General features: G+C 43.0%; 3 protein-coding genes across 3 annotated transcripts; 2 read left to right on the top strand and 1 right to left on the bottom strand.

Moving 5' to 3' along the window:
* The first annotated feature begins 23 nt into the window (after positions 1–23).
* six9 (SIX homeobox 9) lies at positions 24–2,979 on the top strand. Its single transcript, XM_017424724.3, has 4 exons — positions 24–140; positions 271–662; positions 1,791–1,951; positions 2,509–2,979. The coding sequence occupies exons 1-4, from the start codon at positions 38–40 to the stop codon at positions 2,672–2,674; spliced, it is 822 nt and encodes a 273-aa protein (XP_017280213.2). The 5' UTR covers positions 24–37; the 3' UTR covers positions 2,675–2,979.
* qpctla (glutaminyl-peptide cyclotransferase-like a) lies at positions 2,677–8,022 on the bottom strand. Its single transcript, XM_017424722.3, has 7 exons — positions 7,298–8,022; positions 6,260–6,406; positions 5,865–6,158; positions 5,278–5,439; positions 4,814–4,913; positions 4,619–4,735; positions 2,677–3,446 (listed from the first exon to the last, which is right to left on the bottom strand). Exons 1-7 carry the CDS (start codon positions 7,523–7,525, stop codon positions 3,301–3,303), a joined length of 1,194 nt encoding a protein of 397 aa, XP_017280211.1. The 5' UTR covers positions 7,526–8,022; the 3' UTR covers positions 2,677–3,300.
* Positions 8,023–9,519: 1,497 nt separating this feature from the next.
* LOC108240955 (ribonucleoside-diphosphate reductase large subunit) lies at positions 9,520–18,296 on the top strand. The gene is made up of 4 exons (XM_017424779.3): positions 9,520–9,675; positions 15,546–17,527; positions 17,641–17,829; positions 17,913–18,296. The coding sequence occupies exons 1-4, from the start codon at positions 9,654–9,656 to the stop codon at positions 18,105–18,107; spliced, it is 2,388 nt and encodes a 795-aa protein (XP_017280268.1). The 5' UTR covers positions 9,520–9,653; the 3' UTR covers positions 18,108–18,296.
* Positions 18,297–18,547: the final 251 nt, after the last annotated feature.

The raw sequence follows: 18,547 nt of genomic DNA, 5'->3' as shown, positions 1-18,547 counted from the left end.
TTTTTTCCTGGTTTGTACAATAGCAAAGCTCCAAAATATGAGTGGAGGTGCACCGGCATGTGTTTGTACAAGAGGAGGAGGATATCTGGCGTGTTGTTCTAACCCTGATGGTCTCAGGTTACCTGTGGCGGGGTATGATGGTGAGTAACGCTCGCGCTCATGCAGGTTCACTTTTTGTTCATCCAGAATGCTGCACAGAGGCTTCAGCTCCCAGATGAACAAACACAAGTGAAGCTTGTTCACCTCTAGACCTCCCTTCTTCTCCGACAGCGATGCTCTTCACCGCAGAGCAGGTCATCTGTGTGTGCGAGGTCCTTCTGCAAGGCGGATACATGGACCGACTCTCCAGCTTCCTCTCCACTCTTCCACCCTCTTCCTCCTCCCCGGCATGCCTCGGGGAGCTAGAGAGCGTGCTGAAGGCCAAAGCTGCAGTGGCCTTCCACCAGGGCCGCTTCTCGGACCTCTACGCCCTGCTGGAGGGCTTCCCCTTCTCCTCGCGCAGCCACCCGTTCCTGCAGCAGCTCTGGCTGAGAGCCCACTACGCCGAGGCTGAGGGGCAGAGGGGTCGGCCCCTGGGAGCTGTGGGGAAGTATCGCGTCAGGAGAAAGTTTCCTTTACCGCACACCATCTGGGATGGAGAAGAGACCAGTTACTGCTTCAAGGTACAAACTCTGCCGGTCGTCGTTTAGCTCAAGTATTCATTCAAATAATGATCTTCCTATAAATGGTCCAGACACTTGTCATGTTTGTCTGACATCTATGAACTTTGAAGGCTCAGGTTTTACATAAAAACATATCCACTACTGCTCCACTATCTGCAGACTGGTCAACTCCTGCTTATCTTTACTTCGAATAGATTCAGCCTCCCTAAAATGCTTTTTATATACCCAGTCCCAAACTTTTCAGCTTCCGACCCATAAAATAGTAGTGACAAAGGTGTGTGACCCCATCTGTTGGCCATTTAAACATCCAAAAATGCCAATGACTTTATTAAATAAGGACATAATGACAACACAAACAGTCCTAACATCCATTATGCTATTTTTTAATCAATTTGTGGACTTGTATTTCAAGTTTTTGTAACGATTATGGTGCAAACATAGCATTAAAACCAAAGTTTTTTTTATTGTAAGTTGATGTCTGGAGATTACCTAAGGACCCCTACTTGGTGTTGAGTGACCCACATTGGGGTCCCGACCCCAACTTTGGGAATCATTGCTCTAACAGACCTGTTGCCACTTAACCTAATTAGTTGAAAAATGCTCCTCCAGCTTTTTATTCATACCCATAACTTTTACAGCTTTATTTTTGTAGATGTATTGCTGCCATCAAATTCAAAACTACCTTATGTTTATCCTTAGAAAGATGCATTTGTCTTAGTTTAAACACCTGATAGGTTTATAATGTACCACTAAGAATAAAATATGGGTTTGTGAGATTTGCACATCATTGTATTCTGGTTTTATTTACACTTTACACAACGTCCTAACTCTGTTGAAACTCGGGGTGCTTGTTTTAATCGTGCATATTACTTTTTTTTCTGCAAGATTACCTGAGCAACAATAGTTGCACATCTTGCAGGACTTGTGGTTGAAAAAGGGACTGCAAAGTAGACACTAATAACAAAAAAAGGACAAATGTGAGCAATATCCCTTATGCCTTCAAGGACCTATTTTTTTAAGAACACGTTAAAAATTGAGTTTTGGGGAAATCCCTGGTTTGTTTCTTCGATCGAACGTTTTTTCCACAAATGTCACTTTTTTATGCTGTCAAAACCTCTACAAAAACAGGAGAAATCTCGGATCATGTTGAGAGAGTGGTACCACCGGAAACCTTATCCGTCGACCCGGGAGAAGCGGGAGCTCGCAGCGGCCACCGGCCTCACGTCCACCCAGGTCAGCAACTGGTTCAAGAACCGCCGGCAGAGAGACCGAAACACGGACATCACCAGGTCAGCTACGACACAGCAGGTCGTCTGCTTTGACAACTTAAGTATCTCAAGAATTTAACGCCGTTATTTTGCGTTATTGTATAATAACAGTGACGAACGTTAACTCGGGAGAGACTGGACGCGGAGGGATACAAGTGATCAGCCTAACCGGGAGGATCACTTTCAAACGGCACTTTTAACTTTTATTACACGAAAAGACAAAAACATTTGACCGCAAGCCATGGCTAAAATTATAATAAAATAAAAATAAATGTGAGGTCATAGTGCGAGCCAGCAGAACTAGCTCAGATAAAAAATAAAAACAAATCAGTGTAAAAATAGTTCCTTCACGCTAGCAGTTTATTAGTGCGCGTTTTAGCTTGTACATTTTTTTAAAAATAAGATTTTCTTGATGCTGTTTTCTATTTCACCAAGTCGTATGGTAATAATTGTACAACTGAATAGTTTCTCAGCTCTAAAATTGTGGCATTTCGACCCTTTTAACCCTTTGAACCGATGCAACAGCGCCATCTTGTGGTTGAAGCGGATCATAAGATCTGTCTCTTCTTTTGCTCCAGTTTCCAAACTTCACTCAGTGGAGGACCTTCAGGTGAGATCTACCTGTCCTCTGACAACGAAGGCTCTCCTCCTGGCAGCCCACCTTCCCACCACCACCACCACCGGACACCTCCACCCCTCCGTCACCCTCTGCTTCCCCTACAGCACATGTGCGGAGGCCATTAGGCTGCTTTATTGACACATCCTGCTTGTTTTTATTTCACTGTAATCAAAAGGCAAAACATGATTTATCAGACAGTAAGGGGACTTACACTCAACACCAACAAGACAAACCCAAAACATGTCGCCAGATTAAATTTGGAAAGCTCTGCAGATGATCTATTCACACACACTCACACACGACACGATGAGTTTTGAAACAAACCAGAATATTCAGTTTGTTCAGGAGACTATGCTGGTGATTACATCCGTATGTAACGCATCTCAAATGCTGAAGAGGAAGAAATAAAGTCATTCACAGTAGACGTCAACCATAGTGTAAAGGAACAATCTGTTTAGCTCTTATGTTAAATATGACGGTGTGCCTGGCACCACAGCTCAGCCGGGTCTTTCTGTAAGAAGATAAAGTGCATCTTCAACATGTTAACAGGGTAAATAATCATTAAGGCTACTTGAGGTTTTTTCCCACCGAACCAAAACAAACTTAGTTTTTTTATTCACATTACCAGCAGCTCCTGAGTGTCTGATTCGTTCTCCTCTCCAGACTGAGGATAACCCAGCAGGAGACAAGTCTTTAGTTTCACCAGAGGTTCTCGTCACGTCCACCTCAGCCGTTTCGTTTTGTCCCCCACTCAGAAGCCCAGGTATTCGGCCAGAAACACGGCCATGATCTTGGTGAGGTTCTCCACGGTCGGGCGGTGCATGTTCTCCTCCGTGTCGTCCAGCGTGTGCCAGAACTGAGGGAAGGGAGTGGCGATGACGTGGAGCACAGGGACGCCTGAGAAAAACGAAACGCGGCTGAGATCACGAGCTGCAGCGTATGCCCTTTAGCTGAACCATAAATGAAAATCTCCTCCAGGAAGTAACCTTAGCCAGAAGTTTTCATTTATGGACAACAAATTAAACTAAAAAAATTTTTTTTAAGCGTGTTTACTGACCAATTTAATAGAATTTTGAAAATTCGGACTATGATGCCAAAAAGAGTTGGAACTATGCTCGCTTGAAAAAAATTAAACATTGTTAAAGTGTTAGCATGAAGTTAAAGATCCGTCCGGAGCTTAAGGAGATATTTTGCTAACACAGGCAAAAACATTGTCCGCCTTCGCCTTTCAGCAACAGGCAATAAAAGGGCTTTAGACACGTTTTTTAATATCATCTAAGGATGATTTATAAATAATACTGCCTGAGATAAATAACAGATAAAACATATTGCTGTTCTTTCATTCATTTAGACGTATATCAGTAAAACTGTATGAAAATAATCAAAAACTTTGATAAACTAGAGGTTTATGTCACTAAAAGAGAATATTAAAGAAAAAAATTAAGCTCTTTTTTTTCTTGATTGCAAAAATAATACTTCTATTTAGACTTCCACTTTCAATAAGTCTTTTTTCTGTTTTATAAGCTTCCTGTGCTGTTTTTGTCTCTTTGCTGGTCTTAAATTCTACATTTATTTATGTTTTTAAACAACAGAACTAGTAAATGAAGACACAACAACTGGTTTCAGTCACTCGTATTTGTTAAAGCCATAACAGCTGTCAAAATACACAATCTGTCTTTTAAAGTTTTTGATTTCATCTGTGATAAAAATAACCACCAAATACGCATCATTCTCTATCAAAAGTCTACATCAGAAATGAGTGAATTCAGCACAGTCGGGTTTTGTTGCCAACAATTACAAGTTGTAAACAAAGGTGAGGAATATTTGATGTTTTTAAACGTAATTTTTACAAAAACCCTCATGAGTTTGACCTACATTACCCCCCAAACAATCATTTAATGATGCAGAAACTGTGTTAGAGGCATAAAAACTCAATCAAAACACAGCTTTAAATAAAAGGTTTGAAACAAATTTTGAGATTCAGGTACTTTTTGCCTTCTAGAAACCTTCCCAGCTTTCCTGTAAACGAAGCGTATACCTGCTCGGATCGCACCTCCGTTGTTGCTCACCTTTGTGAAGGAAGGGGGCGTGGTCGTCCTGCACAGGTCCGAGGTAAACGTCCTTCCTGAAGTAGGTCTGCTCCGACGGGTGGGACGTCAGGAGACCCTGCCGGTGGAGCCTCTTCTCTGGGGAACGACAGACGAGGGGGGACAGTCAGCGGGGGGAGGTTAAGCGGTCACGGTAAAGTCGCGGGCGGCGGATACCTGCAGCGATCAGGCGGTCGAACCACCGCGCCGTGTTATCGAAGTGATTCGCAATCAGCGGGTCGGGACCACCGAGCAGGTCGAGCAGCACAAAGAGGTCCTGGAGGAGAGTCAAATAAGTCAGACAGGAACTGGATTTGGGTCGACGTGTGTACTTAGTGTTTATCAGCGGCTAGCAGGATGGATTTAGATCTCAGCAGAATTATTCACACAAATTTATGAACGTTTTATCCAGTTTATGCGCATCGTGTTTCAGCTCTTAGGGGTCGGCGCAAACGTCACAGATTCATGTTGCGATAACTATTAAACTTTTAACTCTACTTCCAGTTTACGCCATTTTTTTGCAGCCTTGTTTTGAACCCGGGGCGTCAGCTCGCCTGCTGCTGCTCCTCTGACAGTTTAATAAATTTAACCTCATTGTGTTTGACTCGGGACGTGTCTGCCTCTGCGAGACGTGTCCTCACCACGGCCTGGAGCATGGTGGCGTGCGAGGAGGCCCCGGGGAGAGGCGTGTTCGCCATGAGCTCAGCGAGGTGGCGAGAGCCGTACAGCGAGTCTGTGGCGGTCCACTCTTCAAACGACTCCTCGCCGTCGAAGAACACCAGCTGCAGAGTCACCGGAAGTTTCTAGGAGAGGGGGAGAAAGAAAAGCCATTGTTGTTTGATTTCACCTTCTGTAAAGAAAGAAAACAAGAGCAGCTGAGGTCAGTTTTTCCTCCTGCAGTGTTGTCGCAGTGTGTTCCTACAGTAAGTAGGTCCGGCAGCTCGCAGCCTCTGGAGAGAGAGCGTTATATACAGATGACTGCTGCAGTCGGAGCAGGAGCCAGAGTCAGCATTTTCTAAACACACACTGCAGCCTCAGAGGGAGAGCGGTGAACAGAAGTGTCAGGAGGAAACAGGACAGAAGACGCTCGTCAGCACCTTCCATCTTTACACCTCACCAGAGATAAAAATACAGAGAGGCCCCGCACAAACAGAACCACGATTTGTCAGCTTCCGGTCCAGCTGCTGCCTTTATCTCAGATTCCACCGCTGCAAAAAAAACCACAAACCTGCAATTTGAAGGATCTGAGCTGTGCATCCAGAGAGGCGACCAGCTCCAGGATCATAGCGCAGGGCACTGCAGAGTCGCTGGCCCCCAGAAACACCCTGTCGGGGGCCCGAGGGTCTGGAGGGAGGGCCTTCGAGTCGTAGTGGCAGGCGAGGAGGAGCCTCCGCCGAGCCGTGGGGTCCAGAGTCGCCACGACGTTGGTGAAGGTGACCTGGCCGCGAGGGGTCGGAGACTGAAAGGAGTCCAGGTCTACGGACCAGCCGGCAGACAGGGAGGTCAGGGTAGAGGTGATGTGCTGAAGCAGAGCACACAGCGAAAGATCAGGAGACTGCGTTTAAAAAGGAAAGAAGAAGAAGAAGAAGAAGAAGAGGGAAATCTTTAAATAATTACACACACCTGCTGAACGGCCAGGCTGCCTTTGGTCCCCGGGAGCCTCTCTATCAGGATTGGCCGCAGGTGAGTCTCCCACAGGCGAGCGGCGTCCACCTGGGAGGCCAGACGGCGGATCTGAGCTGCAGAGACTTTACTGGGTTTGTGGGACAACTGGAGGAGAGAAATAAAGACAGATATGAGACAAGATGTTTGCAGTTCCCCAGGAAACACTCAGCAACTTCCTGCTTGACCAACAGTTTCCTGTCGTTTGCTTTCTCCATCTTACATCTGCTCCCTTCGAGGTTTTCCTTTCTTAGACGAATAAACGAAGCACAAAAACAAAATATTTTTTAAAAAAAGGAAGATTTGAATCTTATGAAGAGAAGGGGATGGAGTAATAGCCAAAACAACAGACTCTCAGCTACTACCACGTCAAATTTCAGCTCAATTTCTGTAAATCTGACTGAGTTGCAGCCATCGTTGTGTCGGCTAATGTCAGTTAGCTGTGGCAGCCATCTTAGATTGGATTGACTCTAAAAGTTAATTAGTTGTAGACATGCATCCAGTGATTTCTTCCTAATAGTTTCATTAAAATCCACCCGGTGGTCGATGAGATATTTTGCTAACAGACATACAAACACAGGCAAAAAAGATTATTATCGCCCCTTTTTGCCTTCAGGGAGATAATGTTATTGCAGAACAGATAAAAACGTTCTCATAAATAGGACATTTTTTGCTTATTGAAACAATTTCAAGACATAAAAATGTTAATATAAAGGTGTTTTTATTCTTTTGCCTTTGTATGTTGTGTAAACCTGTTGCAATCTGAAATAACTTAAGTATATTAGGACTGCTACAGGTCTTTTCTGTATGTTTATGATGACAATAACAATAAGAAATGATCTTAAAGAAAGAAAAAGGTATTGTAAATAAGTGCTGTTAATCACCACTTGCAGTGGGGAGGAAAAGACTCGAGCAGTCAAACATTTAGGTGTATTTTTAGGTGTTTTCCTCCATTAAAGTCAGTGTTTAGTCGGGTCTGAGGGGTCGGTTCCTCCTTACCCTCTCTCTGCTCAGGTCTGCAGCCGGCGCGCGGTTCACCTGGGCCGCCGCGGGCTCGTTGGACAGGTAAACACTGAGCACCACCGCCAGCGCCAGGACGCCGAGGAGGCACAACAGCAGCACCCGGGCTCGGGGCATCCGCACGCCGCCGCACGGAGCCGGGAAGGAGCCGCCGCCGCCGTTGCCGCTCTGCTGCGGGGGCTTGTACCGCCGACCGGACCTCGACATGGCCGCGGTGGAGCCGAGTCTCTCTCCGCCGGACTTTCCGCTCCGCCGGTCCTGGTGAAACAGAGCTACGTGTCCCAGAAGAAGAAGAAGCGCAGGCTCCGTCGCAGGGGAGGGAAACTCACACAGGAAGCAGCGGAGCCGAGGGGAACCTGCGCGGCGGCATCTGCCCGTATCGATCCATTTTCAGCCAATGAACATCTGCCCGTTTGGTGTCCGACTCTCGAGCACGTCTCCCGCGGGACAAGTCTCCGAGGACATGGCCGACTTTTTCAATAAAATCCAACACAGACCACAAGAAGCGGGCTCATTCTTCTGTCAGCAGCTTCTGCAGTGACGCTGCTTTCCTTATAGTGAGCTACGTCAGCGGAAAAGAGAAACGCCTGTCACATGGTCTTGCTCCAGTAATTTAGGCAAAAATGTCATAATTAAATTTATTCTCATCACAGGACAGCCCCAGTGATCTACGCTCATGTGGCGCTACTTCTTTTTGGCTGACTAAAGTGGCTGTAAATCAGCGGAGCGTCGCGTTGTCGCCACCCAGCGATCGGGAGGAGAACTACACCAAACCTACAGGACAATGAAATGTAGTTCACCCTCTTTTAATTTTAGGGTTTTATGTATCAGGAAATAATTTTTAAAATGATCTGATCTTTACTAGATTCTATAATTGTTAAAGTCTAACTTCAACTGAAACAAAACAACTCCCACACATAACAATTTCCACCATTATTTATTAAACAAAAACAAAATGGAAGACCCATATGTAAAAACTTCTACTGATTGTTGGAGAGAAAGTATCAGCCAGGTGCTGATAATCATATATGCCTTATAACAAACCATCAAGAAGTGTGACCACCTCTGTAAAAGCAAGAGTTTGGGCAAATTGCTGCTTTGGAGCATAAAGGTGTGTTTGATAACACAATGCAGAGATGGAAAGACATCAGCATTGACCTTAGAGAACTGCTCCTGCCCTTCATTCTATGAAGGATTAAAGGTAATTTCCAAACACTTTAGAGTTCACCATTCTATAGTGAGAAAGACTATTCACAAAAGGAAATCAAAGACAGTTGCTAATTGTCCCAGGTGTGGACATCCTACCAAATTCGCCCCAATGTCAGGCGGTGCAATGCTCGAAGAGATCCCAAAAAACAAACTAAAGCTCAATCTTAGACTCTACAGGCCTCAGTTAACAAGTTAAAGGGAAAAAATTTCATGTCTGTACAAAGACAGGAATGGTGTGGCTTGTTTGTAAATGCTGCCAGGAGAAAACAACTCCTCTCTGAAAAGAATATGGCAGCACGACTTCCACGGGACGTCTGTAAAAATGCCCCGAGATGTTTGGCCATGATGTACAGTGCCATGTTTAGCAAAAAAAAAAAAAAAAAAAAAAAAAACTGCATATCAGCCAAACACTTTCATACCAACTGTCAAGCATGGTAGTAGAGGGATGATGATTTGGGCTTGTTTTGTAAAAGACTTCTAGTTGCCGCTGTGTCAACCATGAACTCTTCTGTATACTTCAGTATTCAAAGGTCAAATGTGAGGTGAACTTTCTTTTTCACTTGGCAATGTATAGTTCTGTAGTTACTTGTAATTTATGAGTAATTGTGTTTGTTATACCTCCTATCTATCTATCTATCTATCTATCTATCTATCTATCTATCTATCTATCTATCTATCTATCTATCTATCTATCTATCTATCTATCTATCTATCTATCTATCTATCTATCTATCTATCTATCTATCTATCTATCTATCTATCTATCTTCGTTTTATAGGGAAGTCAGTTTTTACACGTTCTTACATGTTAAAACTGAATCATCTTGTTCGTACGGAACACAACAATAACAAAAAGTCTTTTGTAACATTTTTGACATGCCCGCCAAATGAAAGCAGGAAACATGAAACTCTCCGCTGTGATTGGTCCACAGGAATTAAAGCCCCGCCTTCTTACCGCTGATTGGTCCAAAATCCCACGTCCATCATTTCCTTCGGTATAAAAAGGAAACGAGCGCGAACCTCTCGGGTTCATCGCCGGAACGCGGGGGGAGCTTGTGATCGTTTTGCATACTTTGAAAACTTTCATCTGCTGTCATCTCTACGGACGGGAACCATCACACTTCAGCATGATGCACGTGATTAAACGAGGTGAGTTGAGCAGCAGAGGAAGTCAGGCCTCGGGTCGCTGATGTCCCGTCACCGGGAGCTAATTGTCTCCTCCAGGATGGTCAATAAAGACTGCCCCTTTCCTTCTGTTGCTCCTTTTTCTCCGGTTATCCATGTTTTTAGTCAGAAAACCGACTCGAACTGTGCTTGAGTGCCTAGCTAGCTAGTATGCAAATATGCTAGCTTCTAACTTAGTTACGTCAGCTAGCAGACTTAAACTGTTCGCTAGCTTTAATCTCGCTGGGCTTCTGTTTGACCAGCTCTCCAACAAGCGTATATAAACTGTGAAAAGTTGTTCCCGCGTGCTTCTTTGTTTAGGACCTCCTGACACCAGAAAAACGCGCCAAAAAGCAACGTGGTCTTCGCGTCATGCTTCGGACATGACGTGGTCCAAGACACATTCGAGCGACGATCAGGGACACGGGCTGTCTCACAGTGACTTTTACCTTAAAGTACGACTCTAACTGCGCACAATCCCAATTTAATAAAGTACTTAAAGTATCCCGGAAGCTGTCAGGAAGTTAGTCCAACACTCCAACTCGTATATGTGTCCGAGCTTCCTGCAGTTTATATCAATTAAAGAAAAAAAAAGTTCAAATACATTCATGCCAGCTCAGTTTAACAAAATCCATTTTTTCCAAGGCGTTGAAATGAAAACTCAATTCTCCAATTATCCTCTAAATCAGACTATAACTGTCAGTCCCAAAACAAAAGAAATTCACTTTAAAGTCACAAACAACATCTATATTTCCAATGAAATGCTGAGGTTGAGATTTGGTATTGTTTTTGTGAGATGGACATTGGAACGACTGATAATCTGTTTTTCTGTTGTATTTATTCTGGGACTTTTTGGGAGGATCTGCAGCACTTGCCATCATCCAAACTCTCAATAACTCCCTTCACAAAAAGACTATTATATTTGGTATTCACTTGAAAGACAGAAAAATTAACCTAATTGGAAACAACTTAATTATCCTGGGGAAATTTTATTTATCCACACCTCCAAATGGAGAAAGACTGAGCCGCTTTTCTACGCCTTTAAAATTTAAACAGGACCTTACGGACAATTATCTTAGTGCCTTGAAGCTAATGAACAAAAAAAAGCATAATCCCTGAAATAATCAATACAGTTTGTAACATCTACTCTTCCTTTTTTAAGTTTTGTTTAGTTATTTATTATATTATGTTCCCAATTCTTCCTTTTAATGTAAAATTTATTTTTGAATTATCCTGTTCTAAATGTGCCCTGATGGGAGTGGTCGAACCTTTTGATTAATAAAACGCTGCCATCTTAAGGAAGTAATTAATTTTAAAAAAATCTTTATTGAAAATTTCAAAAACTTGTTTCTCCCTCAGCACCTTTTTGAAATTTGAGTTTTATCTTTTAGAAACGGGGTCATGTCATCAGCTGGTTGCGTAATCACCAGAGTTTCTCATCACATTTTTTAGCTAACATTTCTGCCACAATAATAAACAAAGGAAGCATTTAATTTCAACCTCTGCGCTCAGCAGTACTGTAACTCCTTCATATTGCGCTGCGTTTGCTGCACAAATCGTCGCCTGGACGGTTTTACATTTCATCGAAAAGTAAGTGCTTGTTTGTTTGTTTGTTTTTTATTTTTTTTATTTTATTTTTTTCATAATAACGAGACCGAAGGACAAGAATCGTATCACTGAGGAGCTCAAAGCTGGAATCACCTGCAGGTGGGTGGGACATCTTGATGCGTTTTACTTGAGAATTAAGACTTATTATTATTATTATTATTATTATTATTATTATTATATATCTGCTCAGTATTCAAATATTAATTAATGTGATCCCTTATCTTTACAGAAAACAAGTCACCCTGTAGCCATTGTTACTCAACTCTCTTTATTATAGTATTTGTTGGAGCTAATTCTTTATCTTTGTTAATTCTTTAAATGTAGTTTATTATGTTTATTTTCTAGTGAATTTGTAATTAATATTTTGTTTAATCTTAGTTGTTTCGAATAAATTTGTGGTTTATTAATGTTTAGTTTATACATTTATTTTGTTTGGGATATGGGCATTTCACATAAATATGTAGGCTTTAGACGGTAAGGGAGGCACGTTGGGGGTCATTGGTGGTTTTTACCAGTCAGACTATATTTTTATGAAACCAAAACCTTAAATGATCAAACTGTGTGTGTATATGTATGTATATATATATATATATATATATATATATATATATATATATATATATATATATATATATATATATATATATATATATACACACACACACACAGTTTGATCATTTAAGGTTTTGGTTTTCATGTACAAACAGTCACTACAGTATTATAAACTCTTTAAAACTAAAACTTTTAAAAATTTTTTATAAGTCCATTTTTAAATATGCAGATGATAGAAGGTATCAGTAACTCAATGGCGACTATAACCCCATCTAAAATCAGTTTATTTTCTTTTAACAGGTGGTTAGAATCTGCTGACGGATCACTGAGCTGAACGCTCTGAAAGTGAAGACTCAACAATCACCAGATGTTTCCAGCTGTGCTCTCTGACCTCTGATCAGATGTCCTTCAAAAGCTCTTTTTAAATGAAGTTACTGCTGTTTTGTATGATAACTAATTATACAATGAATATAATAACTGATTCCTGATTTGAGTTTAGTTCTTCAATAAGGTACTCAGAGGTTGGATCATGTGTCGCAGCTGATTTTTAATAAATCCTGAAACTCTTAGTTAACAGTTCCTTCACCATCAGGCAGAAACATGTAATCAGATTACTCTCCTCATCTTAAAAAGAGTCTGTTTGTCAATAGCTGACTGAGGTTTCACTGTTCAAAGGTCAGGAGCTTCTGAAAATGGAAAAAGATCACCTCAATAAATTTGTCTTTAAAAAGAAGTAATGTGCTCACTTAATCTGTGTACTTTTGCTTCTTCAAAGCTCCTTACTGTTCACAACCTCTTTTTTTAAATCTATTTTTTTTGTTTGTTTTTTCTGTAATCTGTCTGAAAAAACTTTTTTTTTTTGTATTTTCTGCTTTTATTATTGCTGTTTGTGGACTTTTGTTGCTGCCTCTTGACCAGGTTGTCGTTGGAAATGTATGGTTCTGAATGGACTTACCTGTTAAATTTATGGTTATTTAAAATAACAACCATAAATTTAACAGGTAAGTCCATTCAGAACCCTATTTATTAATGTTACATTTATGGTTAATATTTTCTGTTCAAATGTTTTTTATTATGGTTATTATTACAATAACAGTGTATATCTGGGAACTTGAATCATAGAGTACATGAAAAATCGGGCTCATTACACAAAAATCTTCATTCCGGTAGTCTTCAGCATTGTTTATATGACCCTGTACCTTTAAGATTACCTCAGCAAGATGGCGTCACTTCCGGCCCGCGCCTTCAGAGCGGCGTGTCGTGTCTGTAGTTCATAAGTGTTCGGGTCTACGGTTAACTCGCTCTCCCGTCAATGAATGGCAGGTTGTTATTTTTAAAAAGACGTAGTTCCGGTGTTTGATCATCGTTTGAAGCGTGGCAGCGAAACGTCAAGAGCGTCCGCCATATTGGATGTGGCAGACCTGCCCTTAAACTAATACAAGGAAACGGACTGAACTTCATGAAGCACCGTTTTACAAAGTGTTTTAAGTGAATGCCTGTAATTTACACACACTAATATATTTGGAAAACAAACAGACACCAAAGACAAAGTTTTTAACTTTTAACGTGATTACTAAAAATGTCTACTTGTTAAATTTTTATGGTAAACATCAAACCAACATGTATTCTTTTGAGTGTTTAGAGCTACTAACATGTGTAACACTATTACTGTGGTGATAAATATAGAAATATTTATTTAACACTTAATCTGTGTGTAATAACCAGATGCTGAAATGTAGATGTGATGTGGATTTTCAGAATAAAGAGCACAAACATTCAGATTTAACTAATTTTGAATAATTATTTTTATATTCAAATCTATGATCAGTGTATTTTTATAGGGGGTGGGGGTATTAAACATATATACAGGGGGTATGAATGACCTTGTATACATTTATACACAAATATTTTATTTTATGTGTGGAAGACAGACAAATGGTGACAGCACAAAATGGTAGTTTGTGTTTCTTGAAAAAACAGCTTGGACAAACTGACCGATCAAGGCCCTTTTGACAGCTTGCCCTGACCTTGCAGACGAAAGAAATGCTCAGCTGATCTGAGCACCTTTACCGCGTGCCAGTGGTAGCTCTGATCAGATGATGCGGATACAGCGTCGGTCACCAAACTACCACGGCACACGGCACAGGACGGCTGTTTAAGAACCCGGCGAACAACAAACCCTGAAATGTACACCAAGGAAGGAGCAGCTCCAGCTCTGATCCTGACTGTCTGACCTGTCCTGTCAAAGGTCTCTGGGCTGAAACGCTCTCTTCACAGCATGGAGGACGGACCAGGAAACCCTTCCCTTCTGACAGCAGTTTCCCATTACCTTCTCAGCTCTTTATCTTTGGGAAACCTACATAAGCTTGAAAAAACTTTACTTTGGGCTAATTGAGTTAAACAGGAAAGACTTCTTGGTTGTTTGGAGGCAGGTTTCACCGCTGGAAATTAGCCACAAAGTCAGCAAATTCTGTCTGTATAATGACAATATAATGGCCAAATACAATCAGAAGTATTTTTTCGTTCTTACCTGTGAGAGGTAATGCCATCAGCTCTGGTTTGAACTATAAACTGGTTACTATAATTCCACGCAGCACATGAATGAGGAATCTTCTCCGATCGCTCCACTTTGCCACACCCAATATGGCGGCAATGACGACAACGTACGATTCAGCGCTCAACGAGGCGTCTAAGTATGTCTGTGGTTGTAAAAGACTGCGTTACAAAAGTATCACTGCACTGAACAAGGCACATAAAGTAATGGTGTTTAAAAAAAAAAAGTGCTGTATTTCCTAAAAAAGTATTTTATTGGGACGAAAGAAAGTGTCATAAAGTTGCAAAATATCTTGTATTTTTAATTAAAAACCTTGAAATAAACCCAGTTTTAAGCATGCAGCTTTCAATTATGTCTGTGTTGCTAGGCAACCAGTTTGCCAGTTGCTAAAGAAGTGGTTATTTATCAGTAATTCAAAGTTATTTTATCTTTTTTCGTGTCAAACTTGATCATAACTATTTTCTATATTGTACAATAGTTGTAGTCTGCAAATCTAAAGTTAATGTAAACCAATGTAAAGTAAATATTCTTGGTTTTAGTAGAAAGGATAGAAGACAGACAGTAGATGGATGTTTAAAATGGTTGTATGGTAACAGCCATTTTTAACAGAAAACAAACATAAACCCTTCAAGGGTTTGTTTTTTGTCTTGTCTTTTCAGACTCTTAAATATTTAATATTCTGAAATGCTTTATCTGAAAATTTACATGTTTGAAAGGTTTGTTTTTTAAAGTTTTTGTTTTCTACATAAAAAGCACCATGATGTCTCCTATAGATTCATTTACTTGCATTTCTCTTAAACACAAACACAAAAAGCATTGCTCGTAAAGGTATTTCAGATTTAACCTCTCCTATATAATGAATTTCTAAGTTAAGTTTTAAAAACTGACTTTAAATGTTTTCTTCATTTTTTTAAAGTCCTGCTTTTGAAATAACGAGGTGACGTGGTTACCAGTGATACTGTAAACTGGAATATAGGTAGTTGGTAATCTTGCATTTCTCGTAAAGTTGGTGAGAAAGACTCGCCACTTACGGAAAGGTAAATGAAATGCATTTAACATGAACTGTAATATCTAGTATGATGTTCACGTCTTCCAACAGTGAGGTCACTAAGGTGTTTTTCTGTATTTTTCTCTCTTTCAGATGGACGCCAGGAGCGCGTCATGTTCGATAAAATCACCTCGCGCATCCAGAAGCTTTGCTACAGCCTGAACTCTGATTTTGTGGACCCGGCTCAGATCACCATGAAGGTGATCCAGGGTTTGTACAGCGGTGTCACCACGGTGGAGCTCGACACGCTGGCGGCCGAGATCGCCGCCACGCTGACGACCAAACACCCCGACTACGCCATCCTCGCCGCAAGGATCGCCGTCTCAAACCTGCACAAGGAGACCAAGAAAATGTTCAGCGACGTGATGGAAGACCTGTACAACTATGTCAACCCTCTGAACAAGCGCCACTCGCCCATGATCGCCAAGAAGACGCTCGACATCGTCCTGGAGAACAAGGACCGCCTCAACTCGGCCATAATCTACGACCGAGATTTCTCCTACAACTTCTTTGGGTTCAAGACTCTGGAGCGCTCCTATCTGCTGAGGGTCAACGGCAAGGTGGCCGAGCGCCCGCAGCACATGCTCATGAGGGTGTCGGTTGGGATCCACGGGACGGACATCGACGCGGCCATCGAGACGTACAACCTGCTGTCAGAGAAGTGGTTCACCCACGCCTCCCCGACCCTCTTCAACGCCGGGACCAACCGGCCACAGCTGTCCAGCTGCTTCCTGCTCGCCATGAAAGACGACAGCATCGAGGGCATTTACGACACCCTGAAGCAGTGCGCCCTCATTTCCAAATCCGCTGGCGGCATCGGCGTCGCGGTCAGCTGCATCAGAGCAACCGGGAGCTACATCGCCGGCACCAACGGGAACTCGAACGGGTTGGTCCCCATGCTGAGAGTTTACAACAACACTGCTCGCTACGTTGACCAGGGCGGCAACAAAAGGCCCGGAGCCTTCGCGATGTACCTGGAGCCGTGGCACTTCGACGTGTTTGAATTCCTGGAGCTGAAGAAGAACACGGGAAAAGAGGAGCAGAGAGCCAGGGACCTCTTCTACGCCCTGTGGATCCCCGACCTGTTCATGAAGCGAGTGGAGAGCAACCAAGACTGGTCTCTGATGTGTCCCGACGAGTGTCCCGGGCTCGACGAGTGCTGGGGGGAGGAGTTTGAGAAGCTTTACACGACATACGAGAAGGAGGGGAGGGTGAAGCGGGTGGTGAAGGCTCAGCAGCTTTGGTACGCCATCATCGAGTCGCAGACGGAAACCGGAACGCCGTACATGCTCTACAAAGACGCGTGCAACAGGAAGAGCAATCAGCAGAACCTGGGCACCATCAAGTGCAGCAACCTGTGCACGGAGGTCGTGGAGTACACCAGCCAAGACGAGGTGGCGGTTTGTAATCTGGCCTCCATCGCTCTCAACATGTACGTCACGCCAGAGCGGACTTATGACTTCAAAAAACTGGCATCTGTGACCAAAGTAATCGTGAAAAACCTGAACAAGATCATTGAAATCAACTACTACCCGGTCCCCGAAGCCGAGAGGTCCAACAAGCGCCACAGGCCAATTGGAATCGGAGTCCAAGGCTTGGCAGACGCCTTCATCTTGATGCGTTACCCGTTCGAAAGCCCCGAGGCGCAGCTGCTCAACATCCAGATGTTTGAGACCATCTACTACGCCGCCCTGGAGGCGAGCTGCGAGCTGGCCGCCGAGCTCGGCCCCTACGAGACGTACGAAGGCTCCCCCGTCAGCAGGGGCGTCCTGCAGTACGACATGTGGAGCAAGACACCGACGGACCTGTGGGACTGGAAGCTGCTGAAGGAGAAGATCGCCAAACACGGCGTGAGGAACAGCCTGCTGCTGGCGCCGATGCCCACGGCGTCCACTGCCCAGATCCTGGGCAACAACGAGTCCATCGAGGCCTACACCAGCAACATCTACACCCGCAGGGTCCTCTCCGGGGAGTTCCAGATCGTCAACCCCCACCTGCTGAAAGACATGACGGAGAGGGGGCTGTGGAGCGAGGAGATGAAGAACAAGCTGATCGCCAACAACGGATCCATTCAGGTGACGAGAAACTTTGGACACTCGCTGACCTGCAAGTTTGTTCGTTTTTTATTTTGCTTAAGCTGCAGCAAATAAAAATGTTCTTTTTTTGTTTGTTTGTTTTGTTTCGACAGGACATCAGTGAGATCCCAGATGATCTGAAACAGCTGTATAAAACCGTTTGGGAAATCTCCCAAAAGACTGTGCTGAAGATGGCCGCCGACCGCGGCGCCTACATCGACCAGAGCCAGTCGCTGAACATCCACATCGCAGAGCCGAACTACGGCAAACTGACCAGCATGCACTTCTACGGCTGGAAGCAGGTGAGGCAACGAGTTTAAAAACAAAAAAAAAATCATCGCTGTGAAAGCAGCAGCTGACTCTACGGGTTCTCTTTTCTTCGCAGGGCTTGAAGACAGGAATGTACTACCTGAGGACGAAGCCCGCCGCCAACCCCATCCAGTTCACCCTGAACAAGGAGAAGCTGAAGGAGGCGCAGCAGAGCAAGGCCTCCTCCCAGCAGGAGTTAAAGGAGAGGAACAAAGCTGCCATGGTGTGCTCCCTGGAGAACCGAGACGAGTGCCTCTCCTGCGGATCTTAACTTCACGCCTCACCTGTTCAAACCTTTTAAAAACCGTTCATACTTGACTTTTTTTTTTTTGTGTGTGTCTGCTCAAGTGTACAGAACTACATTTTTATATGACATAACCTGCTAACATATCAATAGGTGCTCTTACTGCAGGAATGGTTTATGTTGGGAAAATAAAATTAGTTTGTTTTAAAAATTAAACTGAAAGTTGAATTGTTTGAGTGAAACGGCACGGCGTTCATTTGGGATCTGAAGAATGTTATCGTGGAAATTAGGAGCTAAAAGTCCAAAACATGACGAGGCTTGAGATGCTAACTTGACTGGACGAGTTGTAAATGGATATCTAAAATATTAATTTAAGCTATTCAAACATGCTTTAGCCAATAGTCTATTATAGAGGTCCTAAATTATTTATATTTGTAGGACTGTTATTTTAGATATCCTTACCTTCA

Source organism: Kryptolebias marmoratus, linkage group LG2 (genome assembly GCF_001649575.2).
Source record: "Kryptolebias marmoratus isolate JLee-2015 linkage group LG2, ASM164957v2, whole genome shotgun sequence".
Classification (NCBI taxonomy): domain Eukaryota; kingdom Metazoa; phylum Chordata; class Actinopteri; order Cyprinodontiformes; family Rivulidae; genus Kryptolebias; species Kryptolebias marmoratus.
Note: the sequence above shows the minus strand (reverse complement) of the source record. Positions and strands in the feature narration are given on the sequence as shown.

Coding starts and splice junctions, on each gene's coding strand:
- six9 (XM_017424724.3), top strand. CDS start 38: ATGAGTGGAGGTGCACCGGCATGTGTTTGTACAAGAGGAGGAGGATAT. Junction 141..270: donor ACCTGTGGCGGGGTATGATG/GTGAGTAACGCT, acceptor CTTCTCCGACAG/CGATGCTCTTCACCGCAGAG. Junction 663..1,790: donor AGACCAGTTACTGCTTCAAG/GTACAAACTCTG, acceptor CTACAAAAACAG/GAGAAATCTCGGATCATGTT.
- qpctla (XM_017424722.3), bottom strand. CDS start 7,525: ATGTCGAGGTCCGGTCGGCGGTACAAGCCCCCGCAGCAGAGCGGCAAC. Junction 6,407..7,297: donor CAGACCTGAGCAGAGAGAGG/GTAAGGAGGAAC, acceptor TCTCTCCTCCAG/TTGTCCCACAAACCCAGTAA. Junction 4,914..5,277: donor CCACCATGCTCCAGGCCGTG/GTGAGGACACGT, acceptor ACTCTCCTCCAG/GACCTCTTTGTGCTGCTCGA.
- LOC108240955 (XM_017424779.3), top strand. CDS start 9,654: ATGATGCACGTGATTAAACGAG. Junction 9,676..15,545: donor GATGCACGTGATTAAACGAG/GTGAGTTGAGCA, acceptor TCTCTCTTTCAG/ATGGACGCCAGGAGCGCGTC. Junction 17,528..17,640: donor CCAACAACGGATCCATTCAG/GTGACGAGAAAC, acceptor TTGTTTCGACAG/GACATCAGTGAGATCCCAGA.